The sequence below is a fragment of the Seriola lalandi genome, unplaced genomic scaffold, assembly GCF_002814215.2.
Source record: "Seriola lalandi dorsalis isolate HSWRI2012SDOR001 ecotype SW California unplaced genomic scaffold, Sedor1 jcf7180002052086, whole genome shotgun sequence".
Taxonomy (NCBI): domain Eukaryota; kingdom Metazoa; phylum Chordata; class Actinopteri; order Carangiformes; family Carangidae; genus Seriola; species Seriola lalandi.
This window is the reverse complement of record NW_019522639.1, coordinates 182,046-202,858: the sequence shown is the minus strand read 5'-3', so window position 1 is coordinate 202,858 and position 20,813 is coordinate 182,046. Positions and strand designations below refer to the sequence as shown.

At 40.9% G+C, this 20,813-nt stretch overlaps 1 protein-coding gene across 1 annotated transcript in view; it reads left to right on the top strand.

The window, feature by feature from the left end:
* Window positions 1-20,813, top strand: part of col25a1 (collagen type XXV alpha 1 chain) — a 143,627-nt gene that overhangs the window by 63,526 nt on the left and 59,288 nt on the right. The window contains exons 3-4 of the mRNA XM_087172126.1: window positions 15,376-15,420; window positions 19,262-19,269. Of these exons, the coding sequence (XP_087028252.1) occupies window positions 15,376-15,420; window positions 19,262-19,269 (53 nt within the window). The remainder of the gene's footprint in view (window positions 1-15,375; window positions 15,421-19,261; window positions 19,270-20,813) is intronic.

The window sequence follows — 20,813 nt, the reverse complement described above, 5'->3', positions numbered from 1 at the left end:
GCTCGGTGTCAGCGGTTTGCTTTGTGATCTCACCTGTGAGCTGCCCAGTGAAACCACAGCGCTTTATCAGGCTGCGGAGGAGCTCCACCGGAGCGGTCAGAGGTTAAGTGTTTCGCTCAGGGGAACTTTGAAATTAGTTAGTGAGGGAGGGGAGAGTGTTACTCATTTATTTTCTCAGCACATACTGTATTTTCACAGACAGTCTGGGGATTTAAACTGACAGCCTTCAGGTCACAAACCTGCATTTTATCACTTTTCCCCAAAACCCCTGTAACATCATAGGAAGGCTTACTTAAATATTTATAAAAGTACTTATATAAATATTATATATATGTAACACATATATTACTGCAGACTTATGTAATATATAAAAAGGGGGCGTATGTTTATTTCAAGGCAGCCAGTACCTCAGAGCTGAGCAGCTGGCCAGTTGTTGGCATGGTGGTATTTGCGACTTCTTTGCTAAAACCCTTCAGGATCAAACCCGTAATGAGAACAGTGTGTACTGATGACGAGCCGGGCCCCACCACCCGCTCCACTGTGGCCATCTAACCACCTGAAACCACAGGTCAGGATTACAAATGATCCCAAGAGGCTCAGCCCCTCCTCCTCCTCCTCCTCTGACCTTTGACCTGGTCAGTTTGACTGACACACAGGGAGGAAACATGATGCAGAGGTACTTTGCCTGAACGCTTTCAAAACACATTTTGTTGTCTTTTCTGTGGAACTTCAAGGGATTGTGAAAAATCTCCTCCAGTTATTTTTCATCTGGCATTGTGTTACCATGTCTGGCATTTCTTTGTTAATCACAGAAAAAGTCATCCAACCCCCAGGTGTCACATGTGATTTGCATTTTTTACCCAAGCTTGATGCCATCACTTCTATATCTAACAATCTCATTCAGTACCAAATATTTTGTTTAATGGAATTACAGTAATGCTTTTGCTCATATTACGTTAAGCTTTCCAAATGTTTTGATTATATTTGCATGGTGGCGTGTGGCCTGTGTTTGATGTTTCTCGGAGCATGAAAACCGTGGTTCACGGTCTTTGCCGTTGGTTTTACTTACAGCAGTTTTGGGCCTTTGTTGCTCGGGTGATGTCAAACTCACAGCTGGAATATAAAAAGTCTTATGCTATGCTTTCTACAAGCTCTTTATTGTGTCTGCCTCAGAGGAGAAGATGAAGTCCTGGTTTGATTTGACAAATTGTGGTTGTGCATATATAGAGCGTTATGTGCTGGACTATTTCTTGGCCGGGTGCAGTGGCTCTCTGGAGGCATGTTGCCATAACAACCAGGAGAGACTCCAGGAAGTCACCGAATCCAATCAAGAAATAGTCTGTAGCTGTAGCTTTTAAGTTTTAGGGGTGCTGGGAGGTGGAAATTTATAAACTTTGGACAGAGGCAGGCCGGCTGTTTCCCTCTATTTCCAGTCCTTATGCTAGGCTAAGCTAAGCTAAGCTAAGCTAAGCTAACCAGCTGCTGGATTTACTTTACATCCATATCACAACAAGAAAGTGAAAAAGAATATTTCCACATTATTTCTGTAATAGCAATGATTCTGCCCCAAGAGGAAAAAGTGGCAAAGATGTATAAACTAACAACTGTTTGTCTGATATCAACAAAATTTCCAGTATAAAATCCTTCCGTCATTGACTGTTTGCTTGAGCAGTAATGTGTGTAGGTTATTGTGCAATTTCCGTGTAACAATCTGCTGAATAAATGTTTCATTTGAAACAAGGTGAGCAGAGTGAATTAACTTTTATACTTGTTTATAAGGCTCCCCTGACTGGATGCAGTGAAATTGCTTTTACGCCATGTACCGCAGTAAAAATGAACAAGGTGTATATAAAGCTTGTTGTGCTCGGCTATGACTCAGCTCCGGAGGAAGGTCCTGCTAGGAACTGTGATTGCTTTGTGAAAAAATTGCCCTCATTAAGAGGAATTAATGGCTCACAAAAGTAACTGAAGGTGCAGTAGTTTGTGTGTGTGTGTGTGTGTGTGGTTTTTTTTTGTTTGTTTTTTTTAAAAAGGAAAGATTGACAGAGGTTAGAAAAACGAGAGCCTTGTTCATTTACAGGGAATTTTGGCTTTCCCTAATTTATTTCCACTTCAAACTGCACTGCAGCTGCATGTTTTGTATTCTTGCTGTTTTTAACGTTTTCTTACAAGCCATCATTGCAAGTCCAAGTGGCAAGATTACCATATTTTGTGGTCTGAAAATAATCTTTAATAAGAGTGTTTCATTTTCATTTAGTACCTTTGGGGCTGACGTTTGGAAACAGGAGGCAGGACGCTCAAGTCTGAGAACCTTGCAGAGGGGTTTCCTAGGTCGGGAAAATAAACTGGGAGATGGCTGACTCTCAGTGAGTCTTGGGCTGACAGCCCCGATGATGACACTTTATTTTCATTTCCACTCGGGACCATGAAGGTTTGGGAGACACTCGCAGCATTCAGCATCCTCCCAGAGCTCATCTGTGCTGCTTTTAGTTTATTTAAGGTCTTGTAAAGGGATTTGTGATACATATGAGACATAGGAATCCTCTTGTTCATCCTGCCAGCACTCTCACCAACTTTGCATGTTTATATAGGTTTGTGAGAGGCAGACAGTCGTTTTGATATCCAGATGCTGCATCTGGTAACTGTACTCCTACCTGGAGCATCAGCCTCCTGTCTCAGCCTGTCAGCACCCACTGGTCTGCTGATATGAGGCCTCTCTGCAAGCTGGACTTTATATTTGCAGATAATACCACATTTGATTTGACATACTGCCCCAATATTTTATGTTTCGCTGGAGGGCTGAATTGAAAATTGGATTGTTTTTTTTTTTGCAGCCTGTGCCCAGCAGGGGGCTAAATTGGCACTTGTTTTTAGTGCAGGCAGTTCTGAGAGTTCAGTGGAGCATTTTCATTTCGATAAAATTCTTGTTTGAGACTTTAATTACGACATTCTTTGTCATTCTTTCATCTGAAATGATGAAAAGATCTTTTAGCTGTCATTCAATGTACAATGTACGCTGCTGGAGTGTAACAGCTGTAACATCTGCCCTGACTGAGGAGTTTTATATGAACAGTGAACTCAACAACAGATTCAAAAACGCTTCACCCTAGACTCTAGACTTTCCATTTTGCCCTTAAATCTTTCATCCCGTTTCTACTATGAGATCTTCTTCCCAGCTTCTCTTCCTCCCCTCTCCTCACAGCCTCTCTATCATACATTTTCCTTTACTGTTGACAAGATGGGGTATCTATGACATAAGAGCCTGTACCCGTCACGCTTGCGTGCTCAGACTGTTGCAGGAATAATCCAACATGGGTCATGCAATGCTCAAGTAAACACCAGCCTTAGACCACCAAGGCTGGTTGATAAGTGGAAAGATAATGAAAGTGAAGCCCTTGGGAGCCGCAGGGAAAAAATACAGTAAAGAATCCAGGGGGAAAAACAATATTGCACCACAATGTAGAGGGCAGATCAAAGGGGATGGAAACCTCAGTAAAACTGCAGGTTAGGTGGCTGATGTGAAAGACTGGAAACAGTATTAGTTTAGATTAAAGGTCAGTCCAGCCAAATTACACGGAAATCACTTCCTCGTTTACTCCTTCACCACTCCCTCAACAGGCAACTGACTGCGGTTCACTGTACAGTGACCAGTAAATTGAAATCCAAGAGGTCTCTTCAGTTCTGAATGACAGGTGAGGAGGTACTTAACCTCTGTGGGGTTGTTATCAAGGACATTAGTGTTACTGGCTGTTGTAACAACAGTTGTTACAGTATCTAGTAGTTGTCAAGCATCTACGACCAAGTCCAGTCCAGACCATGAGCTGGATGACTGACAGTCTTCACAGACATAAATAGGGAGTGATTTTGGACACAGCCAGTGAGTTGGAAACAGAAGTAAAAACGATTCCACAATTGTGTTTTTGATATTTCTAAATCCTAATTGGTGCATGGAAATCTGCGACATCACTTTTTTTCCCCACTGAGCCCCACCCACTTCAAACCAGAGAGACAAGCTGAGACAAAAACAGAACAGACTGAAATCTCTCCACTGAAATAAGCCAAAGTGCTGCTTTAACTGCAGCCGATTGAGAAAATAGATTTTCAGGGCCTTTAAAAATAGAACAGCCACATGTCTTTCCAGAAAGAATACCCTGGTTACCATGTGAACCGTTTTCATTGGAACTAGTTTTCTAGTAGATAAACAGTCTGCTGCTTTGAGCATCTTAAAATTCCTTTAACCTTCATTGTATTGGACTGGATGCAGAAATCTCAGAGCTGATAAAGGCAAAACTATCTGCATGGTTAGATACCTCCAGAGCTAAGTAAGCAAATGTGTGTTTTTTTCTGTAATTTGGGTGAAGAGACACTCTAATTATTTTTTTTCTATTTAAATTAAACACCAGGGATTACAATCAGCATAACAGATCATTGGAACACAAACAACAGGATGCAGAGTAGAACAACATAGCATATGGTTGGTAATTATATGCAGTATAATTTGAAAAATATATATTATAGGAATTTACATTGTGCAAGCTGTATATTACAGCAGTAAAACTCACAAAAAGATAAAGGAAAAACATGAAGAAACAGTCTGATAAAATATGAAATACATGATATTTGTTCCGCGTAATCCCAAAGAACAACCAGATGTAATAAATATTTAAAGATTTTGTTACTTTAGTTGACATTTATTCAGGTGGAGACAGTCTATTAAAATAGTAGGATTGAAATAACAGGATCATAATAACATTTTTGACTCGAGTACATTTGGCATTTCTCCAGTGACTTCACCTTTTTTGAGGAGCTGCGGTGACTGTCCTTGAGCAGTTTGGGGCTCTGCGATCCACATTACACAGCCCTGCGTCTCTAAATCCATCCGCACATACACCACAGACACATACACACAGTGAACACTGGCTCACACGTCCCTGGTGTTGATAAGGTCAGCCAGCATTCATGTCATCCGTTAGCAGCAGGTATAAAGTTACACATGATTTCAATGTGACATCCAATAGCCACAGAAGTCTTAAACACAGATAAAGTATTTCATTTGAACTTGAACAAGAGAGGGATCATTTGATGGAAATCATGCGCTGTATGTCCCATTTGCCTTCTGGCATCCTGCTGGACAGTTTCCTCCACTGACCAGAAATGTTCCTGCGACTATTTCAGCAGCTCAAGAACTCCACACACACAGAAGAAGACATGAACACAGACACACACACACACACATACACACACACACACACACACACACACACACACACACACACAGGTCTGTGATGCTACGCATGTCGCCATCAGTATGCACAGTGCAGTATTCACTAAACACACCCCTGGTAAGCTTTAAAAGCATCCTCTGGCTAATCGTGAGCGTCCATGTGTCCTCACATTCTTCACTGATCATCTCATGAGTCACATTTTAAAAGGATGAATCAGGACTATGGCAGCCTGAGTGATCCAATCATCATCATCACTCATTTATCTTGTAGTAACTACTAAATTTAGCACACAGTATGTTTTTTTGCCTGCATCTGCAACGCAGCATTTCGTGGTCTAATTAGAGGTATTGATCGACTACCAGCGAACTCTGGTCAGAAACTTGAATCACTCACTGACTGTAGCTAATCAATGTTTGCTAGGTTGCTTTCCCTCCTTTGTGCATATGCTGAGTGGGTTAATTAACTCCTGGTCAATATTGGCCCCTTCTTAGTATGTAATACTGTTGCTTGCACAAATCAACACGTGTTGAAACCTTCAGTTCCTCATCTATTGGTTGCTCGTGTTTCAGTTGCAGCCTCTGTTAACAAGCCTTCAGCACCTAGCAGTTCTCTTGGAGCGCAGGTGGAAGACGACACAGTTCAGCGCAAGGTGACGAGACTGCTGGCTTTAGGCGGCCACTTTGTCATGACAATTAAATTCGGTTTTATTTATCTGGTGGATTCCAAAGCGGCTAGGTATGCAGGGAGCGTATGCCAAGATATAGCTTGGTTAACACTCAAAAGAAACCATTAATTTCCACTGTGGATTACACCTCAGCCTAGCCAAGCCAAGCTGGGCTCATCCTAGTGTTTCCCTTTTTCATTCTCAAGATGTGAAACTTTTGGATTTTTCTCAATTTTTTAGTTAAAAGATTATAAAGTTACCCAACAGTAACACTCCCTCACATGCAAGCGTAGGTTATATTACTAGAAATGTCTACAGCGAGGCTTCCTGATAGAGTCGTCAGGATGGCCGCCTGTGCCAATTTAACTCGCAGCATAAAGTGATGGGACTTAGCCAATCGATTGGCTTATTACTGACCTCCCCTCATCAGGGAGTGTGTTCTGCTTCCATCTTTACCGCAGTCAGTACTGCGGGGAGGATAATTGCAGTGTGCAGTGCACGGGGTAGGTCTCAAGTATCCCAGCACTCAGTCTGTTGCCAGAGGAAAACACATTGATCTCTGAAGGTGATGAAAAGACTCTCTCAAAGGCCCTGCTTCCTCCTCAGTAGCGTTCCAGCCTTGACACTGAACCAGAGCAAAAGCATAGATGATCCATGCATGCCTGCCAGGCACAGTCGTATTCATGTCATTTGTCTTCTTCGGGTGTGTGTGCACGCACACGTTTGACAAAGGACAAGAAAAAAGCTGCTCGTTCTGTGATGAATTTCAATCCCTGAAACTGTGTGCTATCATGTTGGAGTAAGCGTGCATATTTGTTTAGGTGTTTGGTGTAATAGACAGGACCGTAACTACTTAATCAATGAAGAGATCCTCAAGTGCAAAATTTTTTCTGCACTGGGCGAGTCTGTTTTATTCTGGTGGTGCATGGAGAGAAAGATGCATTTTTAATACTAGTTTCAATCTGCTTGACGCAGTGTTAATGGAGCCTGCAGCAACAGACAAATTCCTCGCATCCTAATGGATTGACTCGTGGTTTAATGAACTGATAACTGGCATCTGGACAAACACAGCGCAGGACCCAACCAACACATAAAGACACACCAACTCGTGCACACACACTAAAATTGCCGTATTCATCAGGGATGGGTGGAGAAATGAATTCATTTCATTTTGTTGATAACAACATCCTATGACCACTACTGAGTGTACACATAGAGACATTCGCAGAAAGTATGCACCATTAACATTTTTTAATCAGTTGCTGCTTTCTGCATGATAATGAATGCTGCCTCGTGTAATTAGTTTCAGATTCCTGTTGGGTGATGTCTTGGGACTATCTGACATTAACAAGTGTCCTGTTGGTACTGTGAATTAGCTTTAAACTTTAACATAATGATAACACCACAAGCATGGACTCGCAAGTATATCAGAACTGTGTTTTGATGATGTCTTGTAATTGAAAACTGCAGAACTGAGTTTCATTAGAGCTTGTGGAGCAGGCGTCACTGTTCATTACCTCTCATGACTGTTTGTTAGATTTAATTCAGCCCCTAATCAGTGAGATGTCTTGCTTTACAGCTGTTGTACAAATCAAACTGTAAATTTCCAGCTTACTAATCACACTCTCTTGAGTCGCAATGTAAACACATGTCTGTCTACATATAACAGTACACTTATTAAAGAGAAATACAAAGATGTTCTTTAAAAAACTTGAGGAATTTGTCAGAGCCTGTTATATTTAATTCACTAAACAGAGGATCAATATTTAAACTGGATAAGACCAGTGTGTGGGTGTGTGTACACGTGCACTACAGAGAATACTGTTCATGATTTTATGTGGTGACAAAAAAAGTGGACCCCTGGAAAAAAACAAAACAATGAGTAAATGTAAAAATCAGACACAATGGTCTCCTTTCTGGGCAACAGATTAAATATAATTGCAAAGAATTATTTAGGAAATGGCTGTAATCATTATATTTATTCAGGAAATGGTTGCATTGGAGTTAAGTGCAGCTGGAAATACAGATAATGAAGATATACGCCACAGAATCAAGGAATAATGTGAAGTATCCTTTAGAACGGTGTTTTTCCAGGTTGGATTGGGATTCAAATGTGAGTCTTGGGGGTCTTAAAATAGGCCCCCAAATTCTTCTGCAGAATTTGGTGTTTATATTATGTTGCCAAAACCCTCTGTAGCAACACAGAGAACCGGATTTAATGCGAAAGGCAAGTAGCTTAGCACTCTTTAAACAGGTTAACAAGCTATTGTACTAGTCTGAATTACAATCCACAACTTATTTTTGAAAATGATCCAAACAGCACGGCCATTATTTAAAGGCATTTGAAGAACCACTGTTGTTAAACAAGGTTGATAGCAGGGTTGCTCTTTGAAATAGCTTAGCATTACAAGCTAGCCATGCTCTATTAGATTGCAGGCATTTGGAAACCTACCTCTAATTTCCAAAGGTTGAACTTCCATTGACACAAGTGAAGCTAACCTGCTTCTCATGTTTGCATTTAGACAAGAAAAATCCTACCAGTGTTGAAGTTCATGTTGTGTGTATCAGTGCAGCTTTTGTAAGAATCTAGACAACCTGAAGTTGACCTCGTCCAAAGTTGTGACAGCAATTAAACAGGTTTTGTGCTTTTCTTATGGTAAATAAGCACATGCAGCTCAATAGGGTCAAGTTCCTCTTTGAGAACAAACTCTTTCTTCTGCTCTCTGTCTACATCTCTCTTAAATCATAAGGGTCTGAGGAAGTTGAGGGATTAGTAAAAGTAGTTAAGAAGGCAGTCGGAGCACTACAAGGGCAACCCTTCCGGAGCCGCGGCCAAAAGGGACTTTCCTGTTTTTCTCAAATGTCCAACACAGATAACCTTAAGAGGAGTCTGAGGACTCCTTCATCTTGTTGTAGGCGACTCTTATCTGTCGGACTTCCCAAAGTTTTGAATCGGGTCTTTGTTCTGATGACACACAGATGCAGTTTATTTTAAAGTTCAACTTGATGTCAAAGATCTCAAAGGTCAGTGCAGTAGTTCAATAGACTGTACATATACTAAATGAGTATTTTTAGTGCATACAGAGGATAACAATCTACTGTTGTGACGTACCCCAGGGGTACGTTTGAAATTGCTTGGAGGTATGTGGAAGATTGACGAGTAGCTCAACTGAATTTGAAAAGATAAAAGTTTACAACATATTTATGAAGACTAGTTTTCTCATTCTTGTCTGTCGGGTTTTACAGTGAGCGCTTTAGTTTCTTGAGTGAAGTAAAATCCAACACTCTGTGTTTATAGCAAGTATGGCCTATTTTACTATATACAGTATATTTTCTCCTCTTCCTCTTACCTGGAAGAAGTGCTCATATTCCATAGTTGTTGTACTGGCAAGGCTCTGTGTTAGCTGTTACACTTTGCAATTCATATTTCGACAACAATACACATCCCAGTGAAGATGAAGAGAACAGTGACATTCAGGGATGAGGCTGATTGTAAAATTGTGGCTCGATTTCCATTTTTTCCCTTGGATAGTGGACACAATGTTCCGTGAATTAGCATTTTATGCATTGATTTATTCATTGTCATGCAGAGTAATAAGGATCTTGGATCAAAATTATTGTCCTCTTTGCCAGACGTTTCCACAAAAATGTACTTGTAAAGTAACAAATGATTGTACAGTAGAAAGCCAGCTTTTGTGCAGCCATAGTTCCGTTGACCTGGATACCCAAGTGCTGCCAGGTTTAATAAACTCGTCCATCCATGTTGTGGGATTAAATTGACTATATTAAACTCTGTTTTGACTAAATCATCCCAAATCCTTGGAAAGCTTGCAAAGACATTGATCAACAGATTTTTTTGAAAAAATTTTTAACATCAATCAACTAAAGTCCAATATCCAAGTTCACAAGCAAGTTGGAGCCTCCTTGAGATGCCCAGTATGTTTCACAGATGATCATTAAATTCACATTCTATCAAGCTGACTTGTGATATCAAAACCAGGTATTTTAATCCTCTTTTAAGTGATTTCTAAAAGATAAAAGACTGTTTACCTACACAATAGTGAAGCAGACTTGACCTGACAGTTGTGCAAACGACTGTACATTTTACACTGGGAATTGAAAGCCAAGTCAATTTATATAAATGTGTGCAAAAAGAAAATTCACAGTTCAGCTTTCTTCAAAATGGCTGCAGAACATCTTAAGAACCAAATCACTCAAAGACATTCTTTAATTTTTTTGCCTTGGAGGCACCTTCTTCCCTTGGTGTAAAATTGACCGTAACTGAACCAAACACCAGCGAAACAATTTCATGTCAGTATCTGAAAACATTGGTACTGGGAGTACTGGACAGCCATGACATTTCTCCCAAACACCCATGCAGGACATTGTATTTTTATGACTCATATATAAACAGACAGGTTGGCAGTGCTTTTTGGCATCTGTAAAATATGTTGGTTGTTTACAGTTCAAAGGGGAAAAATAGCTTAAAAATGAACCGTGGAAAATGTGTAGATGAATGAATCAAACATGGATTTCTTTTATGCTTGGCAGAAAGTTGATCTCAAGAAGTAGGTGTTTGTTGTATGGTCATTAGAAAGTGCAGCCTTTCTAAAGGCACCTTTTCTTACTTTCAAAATGTGTGATTCTAAGTTTTGTCCCCATGATCCTTTAACAGACACCATGAACATATTTGAATCATCAGTCCACAACAAACAAAAGTATATTTTTCTGTCTTCTTCCTCTGAATATTTCATTTCATTTCCACAAAGAATACTGCAAGTGTCTTTCTATTTGATTAAGGATCTCATCTCATATGCAGAAAACATCTGAATTTATTCACTTTACCCAGAAAGGTCCAGTTGGGCTTGCTGAGAAGTCTAAAGCCAATTCTCTTCAAACCTGATTTACTTTAGAGGTTGGAGCTGGTACCCAGTTTGCTATTTTTGGCACAAGTCTGACTTTTATTCTAAGGAATAGCTGCATCACTGAGACAGAGGCTTGAGTGGTCTGATTATGTATATCAAGCTCTGAGACAATGCTGGTATTGTAAATGAGTCTGGCCAGGGTTGGTTTACTTAAAACTGATTGATTTGAGGGAAAGAGAGAAATAGAGAGGTGCAGTGGTGTTAACTGTCCTGGGCCAATCAATATTTTATGGATGATGGATCGGGGTAAAATACAATTTTGTCTCGAATGCCTCAAGTATAAACAACGAGTTTATTATGTCAAGCAATGCGTAACTTTGAAATGATGTTGTAATGAAGAACATGAGCGAAAGTATTCAAAAACAATATAGCCATGCCTTAGAACAGCATGTTTCACAATACTGCCAATTACATGGGATTCCTTGGTGCCAAATAGCATTAAAATGACTACTAGTATGTATTTTGGACCAAAAACATTCTGTGGGATTGTAAAAATCTCATGTTGTTTGACTATTCCTGAAAAAGAAGAAAATGAATAAATTTTGAGACTTGAAAGCGTTGTGCTGATGGTTTCCTGCTGCTCTTACAGCTAACTTGGTGCCATTCACGTCACAACCTATTACCATCATATTTAAAGACACAATGACCATTTTTGAGAGGTTGTACGAGTCCTTGAATTTGAGCAGTTAAATTACTGCTCTCATATGAATGACCTCAACTGGTAATGAGATGAGTCGTGTGACAGTCTCTCATATTCACTGGTCAAAACAACAGTTAGCAACGAGTTGGGATATTTCAGTCTCCTTTAGTCCATATGTACATTTCATTTCTAACTTTGGCTGTTACCATGGCGCCCAAGTCACTGTGTACTTTTCCTGTGTACTTTCCTGTTAAACATGATGCTGCGCTAGTCTGCATTAAACTTTCAGGTTCAGTACATGCTGCTTTCTTTTGGTGTTTGGCGTTCAAATGTGCATATGTAGAGTTTCTTGAAGTAATTACATATGATAATATTTTTAACATGGTTGCAAATTTCCGTTTCCACTTGTTTAAGAGCCTATACAGCTCTGCTAGCAGCTATATACTTAGGCATGACAGTGCTTTGAGGTGAATGCTAACACCAGCATGCCAACATGCTCACAATGGCATTGCTAACATGCTTCTGTCCAACTTAGTTTAGCATGTTAGTGTGCTAACCTAGAGGGCAGGCCACCAACGTAGCTGCGCACTAATATTTGGTTTGTAGGTTGTGACGTCAGGTGACCAATATTTAATTTCAGGACAACATCTCGTGCCAAAGTCAGTTTGATGTAGAATACTAACGGCAGCTGACGTTTATATTTTGTTGGTTTTAAGTTGTGTTGTTAAGTAACCAAAACTTCTGCTAAGCATCTCATGCCAGCGTCACACTGACATAGAACATCAACACTCTAGTCTTGAGGTATAGTGACCAGAACTCAATATCTACTATCATCAGTTTCTTTTTTTCTTTTTTTTTTGGGCTTTTGTGCCTTTATTGGACAGGATGGTGGAGAGAGACAAGAAATGGGGAGGCAGAGAGAGGGGGAAAGACATGCAGTAAAGGCCGTCCGATGCGGGACTCGAACCGGGGCCAACTGCAGCGAGGACTGTAGCCTCTACACATGGGGCGCCTGCTTAGACCACTACGCCACACGACGCCCCTATCATCAATTTCCATTTCCAACTAAAATCTAACGTCTTTATTTGGTCATAGACCAGTTTTGTACAAATACACTTTTGATTTGATAACGGGCAGGATGAAGAGTTAAGAAACCATCCAACCAGTAGTCTTTTAAGACATGTAACTAAAAAACACAATATATTCATCATGGTGGAGCTAAGGGAAAAGTCAAGGGATCAGCAAGTCATTAGTCTGGGAGCCATGAATGTCTTCACAAAATTTCTTGGCGATCCATCCAATAATTGTAGAGATAGTTCAGTCTGGACCAAAGTGGGGGACCAACCAACCGAAAGACCAACACTGCCATCCCTAGAGCTGTGCTGCTGCGGGAGGCTAATAATAAAGCCAAATAGCACTTACATTGATGCCTTTTCTCTGTGGTCCTGCATTATAAAATGCCTTTCGGCTGTTTATTTTTTCAAAACAGAAAAGCCACCAAATAACACAACACAATATACATCACCGCAAGGGTTCATTTTGTTATGTCTGACCAAAATCCTTGAATGAACATCAAGTCCACTTCGATTTATTTCACTTTCAGAGTCAGAATCTGTGAAAAGGTTGAAAAGGTTTCAACAAATTGTTTATAGTTGTTGACCCTCATCATGAAATTCCACGCTGCATTTTTTCATAAGCCACTGTTCCATGACCGTAGTTGGGATGCTGTGAGAAAACACCAGGCCAGCACAATATTTCTGAGCAGGAATCATGTTTTTTTCCTTGACAGGCAGCTTAAGCCCTCTGGAACCAAGTTTGAGTCCTATTCATTTCATTTATAGCCCGAGGTCTTACAATACCTGGTCACTATTTTGTCTTAATTCATTAAAAAAAACCATCTGTAAAGCTGTTTTGACTGGGCCTGATGGACTTTGAAAAGTTATTCTTTCATTTGTGTTTTATAAACTGAAATGTCATAGCATTTTTGTTGGCTTTTGTTTGTCTTTTTTCAGTGTTCCTGGTACAGTTGGGTTGAATGGGAATCTCTCCTTACAGTCTATAATCAGAATGAAAAACTTTGTGATGAATATTGTGAATCCAGATGATAGCTGAAAATGATGTAGGGTATTTTGTCTGGACCAGCAACCCCCATGTGGGGAGAGTTTTCTCAGTATCTGTCAAAAATATACCACCGAAATCAGGAGGATGTTGTATCGTCGTACAGAATATTCCTCTCAAAGGTGTCAAGTGTCATTTCAAAGTGAGCAATAATGAAGCGACTGCCAAGTGCAGTAAACCCCCGTCTGTTTCTTTTAAAACCTTAGAAAACAAACCTATGGAGAAACCAGGGTTGATGTGAGCCATAGTAAAGTGAGAGTCAAACTCCACCTGTGGTTACATACTTTAAACTGAGCCCGGACCCTTCGCTGGCAGCGCCTGACATTATCCTGGAAACCGTCCAAAGGGAGCAGGGTTGGAGGCTGACGTGGAGCCAAACAGTGGGATCAAATTGAGGACTAAGCATCATACAAAGAGTTGTGCAACATAATCCCGCATTTTGCACCCCAGTAACACATCTGGAGGATCATAAATCAGCCAAACGCTGCGTAAAAAAGATTGTTCTTTCTTGCTTTTATTTTCCCTTCCTTATGGCGGCACACAGATAGCAAAGTTTAGAAAGGCATGCAAATACGGAAAGGAAAGTGGATTACAAGAACGTGCTGAAATTTGAAAGCAGGTTTTCATACAGGCTGGGGTGGGAGGTTAGGTCAGGTTATTTGGACTAGTAATTAATCTGGTTGTTTTGTATTTTGAGTCTGTTTTTTTAGCTGCTGACAAAAGCTCAGTGTCATAAAGTCGTCCCTCAAAGCAACTTTTGACACCCGGGCAATTAATGTTGAGCTGTGCAGTCTGTTCCAAATCTTTCACCAGCCCCATTACAACACTGTAATTATCTTGAACTCCCAACATGACGACAAAATGCTATTATTTGGCAGTATAGGGGTCAAAAGAGATTTCAAAACGATTTGCATAATAACTCTTCACAGTGTTTTTGCTGCCTGAAATTGGATCTGGATATTTTCTGGGAAGATTGTTCCTCCTGGTTCCATTGACTGCCAATCTCTTTGATACCGACAGCTCGTTTCATGTTCAGTAGAAAGTGCAATTTTCCTTTTTAGATATTATTATTCCACTGCAAGTCGACAAGTCCTCCGCAGTGGTGGAGCGAGCCCATATACTACCATGGAACCGCTCAACTTTTAATTTCCAGCCAGTCTAAAAGTTGTAGCCTCACCCTGCGGATAAATTGTGAATGCACCCAGTTTTTTTGAGCAGAGAGCAAACAAAATGCCAATGCTTGAAAATTTGTTTCCAGCTGCCAACCTCAGGAAAAGACTGCATGTGTTGCTGGTAGGAGGAGAGGGAGGAGGTCATTTTGGGATAGATTCTCCCAATTTCCAATGTTTTTTATTTTTTTTTACCTGCATACAATACAACCCAGTCAAGTCTTCAACACGTAAAACCTGACAAAGCGTGTAATTGTTTCACTCCTCCAGCTGAGCCTCAGCAGATTGATAGTGCTGGCAGGAAAATGGCAAACAGGAAAGCACGTCCAGATAAACAAGAAGATAAACTAATTAAACAAATTAAAAACGGAGAGATGGCGATGACAGGCTGAAGCGCGCTTTTGTTTGTGTTTCCCTTCTTCACCTCAGCTTACGTCTAAACACAGCCGCGGTGCTTAATGAACCTTGAGATTATGAAATGTTTTTAGTCCAAATATAATGTTTTTCAGCAGCTCTTCCTAATCCTGCCGTTGGGTGGTTTGACTGTGAGAATACTCAAAGAATCTGAAACCTATACAAACAACAAGACAATTAAATTACTGACTAAAATGTATTATATTCTTCTCTTTTGCAGGACCTCCGGGAAAGCGAGGAAGAAGAGGCCGCAATGGAGAACCTGGTATGTACATATGTGTGTCTGTTTTTGTGTGTGTGTGTGTGTGTGTTTGTGTGTGTGTGGCCAAAGATTGCCGTAGTCTCAATCCAGAAACGTTTAAGGAATAATTCAGTAGGACATCAGCAAATCATCCTGCACTTACAATCATGTAAAAGTACACTGTATATCTTTGGAGGCCAAAATAGGTTATAGATGTGTAATTTGTGGCCTGGTGGTTTCAGTGTTCGCTTGGATTGTTTCAGCTTCAGTTGCTATAGAAACACTAGATTTTCACAGTAAAACTGGGAGACAGTGCAGTTTGAGAAAGTAAAAGTGATGCCCAAAACTAGTTGAAGGTGATGACGTCCGTGTCTAAACTTTGAGACACTCCAACCCTTCCAGTGCTGATCCCAGACATGATGTAGTTATGTTCAGCTTCAGTATATATAATAACCCACGCTTGTTGGCCCCCGCAAATTCAGCAACAAGTTGTCTTAATGCATTCAGGATCTCCAATCTGTCTTCCCTCCTCCCACGCACACGCACACTCTCGAGCTGACTCAACAAACTTGGCCCAGCCGAGGGCCTCGAGTATCTAGGAAAAGGACATGTTGTGCGGTGACACTCCCACAGACGGAAAGTGTCGCCACAAATTGAATTCATAGTGAGAAGATGTGCTTGGCAGGGAGCTGCAGCCACACTCCAGCTCACCTGATAGTGAGAATGATAATGGGCTCTGGAGTGTGGCGGCGTTCCTGTGCTGAGAGCGCAGTGCAGCGGAGCACAGCCAGCGCTTTGGAACAAAAGTACTGCCCTTGTAAAAAGAAATTAGAGAGACAGGGCAAAGCAAGGTCTCAATTTTAAGTGAGGCAGAGCAATGAGGGAGCGGTTTGGTTTCACAGCCTGAGAAACAAACACTGTGTCTGTGTGGAGGGGAAAAAACACTGCTGGTTTCACCGCCAGATCCAGTCGCTACTTTTTAAAGTCACAGGAATATAACCGAATCAGTTGAGGTCTGTCATTTGAGTATCAAAGATTCTCTTACTTCCTTCATCTTTGATTTTGCCAAATTAATTTCTGATCCCGTTTTGAGGCCGAGTTCTGCATTTTGAGACATGTATCAGTGTGGTGTGGCTCTCCGCTCACTCTTACGTAATACTAAATTGATGCAGTGTCTCACTTGAAAGCCAGGGAAGATGGGGGGGGGGATAAAAGAGAAATGAAATGACAGATGGACAACAGTTCAATGATCCGGTTGGCTGCACATCTGAAATACCGCCACAGGCTTTGTTTATGTGGCGCTTAACTTTCCAACAAACATCTACCGCACCGCCAGCGTGTTTCACATGGCACCATTGTGCAAAAACAGTTTGTTCATTATCTGGTCAGCGAGAGAATGTGAGTGGCTTCCTCTCAAAAAGTCAATCGGAAACAAGAGAACAGTATTACCCACTTCCAGTGTCTGGACTGGAGTGGCACAGTGGTCTATCAGTGGGAGACAATAGGAAACAATTGCCACAACAGGCTTCAGCATTCTCTGTAATAGCCCCAAATTACAGACTACAGCTGAAGTGTGCTGTCAAATCAGAGATTTGGCTCAAGTTTGTCAACCTGAAATAGTGCCTGTTCAGAGAGTCTGTAGCAGTGTTCCCTGCAGCTTTTTATCTGCCTGTGACTTGGCTATGTGCAGCTTCTGCAAAAGAATTCATGGCATTTAAATAGCTTTACAAAAGTAAGGCTTAGGAAGTCCTTGTACAGGAAAAAATGCTCTAAAAGTGATTCTGCATATCGGCATGCAGTTATAGTTTTACATTTTTCTCCTACATGTACTGTTCCAATATGCTGGCGAACATAAAGTGGAGCCATATTCTCCGTGAAACTGACAGAGGTGTTAAAAACAAATAAATATGGTGGCACTGTGCTGCATTATTGGGAGCCATTGTCAAACTTTGTGTACCCACTCGACAGGAGGAGAAAAACAAAATTTCAACAGAAAAATTCTGTCCTTGACAAGCACAGACGAGCTGCATTCTGCACTGTAAGCCTTCTGCAAATCTAATTTCCCTCTTTTAAGTCCTCAACACTGGTGGTTGTTGAAGGGAAGCATATTTAATTCATGATTTGCTTTAACCAAAAAGTAACTAAGCCACTGCTGCAAGGTTCCCACAAATTCATAGGGAGGTGTTTGAGAGTTTACTCATCTACAAAGGCAAAAGGAAGCTTTCGCCCAGACTTGGCTGCAACTGAAGGAGAGAACAAATAGGAAAAAGACACGGTGATATTTACCTATGCGTTAAAAATGAATGGGATACTTCATTAGGATCTCTTGTTTGTTTACCGGTAACATATGGAAAAGGAAAAATGTGGCATGACTGTTTAGGATGAAAAAGTTTTTGTAGCAGTGAAAGCCACAGTCTCAAACTGTTCTAGCAGGTGGTCAGTGCTGGAAAGTGTTAGAAGTTTCCTCACATATTTTCCCCATGTGAATAACCAGTTCTTGTTACTCACGTACCTGCATTCACAAAAGGAGGAATTGATGCCTCAAATTGAGAAGCTTGAGCAATTTACCGTTACAGTGGTGCATCAGTTTCAGGTATGAAGAAAAGCAGCTTTTCCTCACAATAAATCCTCTTTTGAAACAGGAAAGACTATTAGAGCCCCATTGCAGCTGTGTGTCATCTTAGAGCATTATAACAACTCTCCATTATCACATGCTCCATACAGTACAATACAGGGAGCTTTACACTCACAGCAGGAGGGTGACAAATTGTGGAGGAAATCAGTAGAAGTGTTAGAAGAGAAAGTGAGACCTGAATGAGTGAGTGAGTCAGTGATGCTGGAGCTTTGAGGATAGATTATTTAACAGGCTGAGAATAACTATTTGATTTTACATGGATTTAATTCAGTCTTTGGTCTAACTGAGGCCATCAAGAATTCATAGTCCTTGAACAACCTCTAAAACCTTTGAGGTGCTCATTAAATGAAACGTATATTGCACGTTTTTCTCACATTATTTCTTCGATTTTCCCATCATTGGTAGTTGAAAACTTTGTACTGTTCCTATCGACGCAGTGGGACATGTCAAAAAAACAAAAAAAAAACACACCGAGTAGAGCAGGTTTATTAAAAGCTAAGTGGTCTACTGTAACTCAGCGATCCATAAAACAACGCTACAGAAGTGCGGCCCAGTGAGCCTCAAATATGGCTCCTTAAATGCCGCAGCTGCAGGAGCGATTTGCACTTTCCCCTGGTCATGAAGAAGAACAGTTCAAGGACATAGGACTTGTAAAGAAATTAAAAAAAAAAAAAATAGCCTTTTTTCGGGGTTAAAGCAGCTGGGTACCTTTTTAATAAGAACCTAAAGACCTAAAATGATTTGCAAGGTTCAGGGGAGCCCTGAAATACGTTGGCACACAGTCCTTTGAGCTGCAGTAATTGGCAAAAAGACGAGTGTCACCTCACAAAAAACGTGGGGGGACTTTTTAACAAGCGCTCAACCCCTTGTAGTAGTGAAATTAGAGCCACTTACAAATGTAGAATGTGATCGCCAGGCCTGGTGGCCATTATTGCCACAACTGCATGGGAAATAGATAAGAATCAATGCTTTTGTTCTATAGCATAGGTGCAAAAACGAGCGGGTTGCTGAAACACAATGTCTGTCTCTTTGGTGTAGTCTGTGAATGCATCATGGAAGAGACGTATCTTTGTGAAATGTTCTTTCCCAAGGAAACGAATCTCAGCAAGAGCTCGCTTTCCCATCTGACTTATTTGGATATGTGGTTTCAGTGGAACATTGATGATCTGAGTCTGTTTGATCACTGATTGAAAACACACTAACCATGTATTTTTTCCTTTCTCTTTTCAGGACCTCCTGTAAGTATGCCTGTTTCACATCTTCCCCCAACTGTGATAGCAATGTGAAGGTAAAAACTCCAACCCCTCCCAACAGTAAAATTGTTGCAAGTTGCAAACATCCAGTAGTCAAGTCAAGACCAGTTTTCATGAAAGAAAAGAGATGGCATAAAAGCATGAGGTCACATTTAAAAGAGTCGTTTGACATTTTGACAATACACTTATTGGCTTTCTTGCTGAGAAAGATAGAAGACGACTGCTACTACTGTCATGTCTGTATGCTAAGTATGAAGCTACAGCCAGCGACCGGTTATCTTAGCTTAGCATAAAGGCCATATACATGCTAACAGGGTGAGGCTAAAGCGAGCAGGTAAAAAGCTGTCGAAACATGTAGACTCGTATTGCAGTGTAAAGCTAGTTTAAACAAGTGTTGAGGCAAAATTTCTCCAATATACAAATCCAGATAGAGCGGCTAACGTTGCTAACTCCGATAGCATCCAGTGGAACAAGGGGGAACATTCAGCAGGTAATAAACCATAATGCAGACATTAAAGTACAACTTTATGTTTTTACATGACGTAGAAGACATCTAATTATGACAAATTTGCTACCAGAAATCTCGGTAGCACCACACACTCTGACTCTATTATTAAAATAATCTCTTCATCCCAGCCTTCCCCGAACACAGACCCTTTTCCCTGTCATCTGGTCAGTCTGGTTTGTAATATCCTTGCTACCAGCCTGCGTCCCTGCCAGCTCCCTGAACCCGAACAGATTATCTCACCTCATTATACTGCCGGGTGATCACAGATTCACTCCCCTGTACCAGATGGAAAACTTCAGAGTTTCCCCAAAGATGAAGACAAACCCATCCATACATAGGCACCGGGGGATTGTGACAGTTCCCTGTATAACCGGGTCAAGTGGGCACTGTGTGTGTGTGTGTGCACTCTGTTAAAATTATTTATAGTCCAGAGGCAAGTGTGATTGAATAGGTATAATAGCATGCGCCGACTGAGCTGTAAAAGTCGTAAGTTAATCCTCGGAGCCTTCTCAGACACTCGCTCTTGGGGTTCTGGGACGTAAGTAAGTGCAGGTGGTCTCACTTCTCAGCCTCTCTCGCCAGGCTTTACATCTGACAAATAAAATCATACTGTGAGATGTCTCAAGAGCCGACTTCTTGAATTCCAAGAAGTGTTCTCTCTGAGGGGTTCATACAGTAGGAGAGGTTGGATTTGTAAATGTTTTGGATGCCTGTGTATTTGGTACTTTTGGGATTACTCCTTTTAGTATAACCCAGCACACATGCAGTAAGGACCTGACAGCAAATCACTCTGACAAAGTTGCTATAAGTCACAGAAAGTGCTGTAAATGCTTGGTAGAGATCCTAGTTTTACTGTCGGCAAAGCAAAAGCCATATAGCACAAAAAAAAAAAAAAAAGAGGCTATAATTTACAATACGGACAAAAAAACTGAAGTCTGGGTGAGTTACTACATTTCTACAGACAAATCTTCAGAAACTACAATGATCTGACAGTGACTCACCCAATGGTCACCAAATCTGT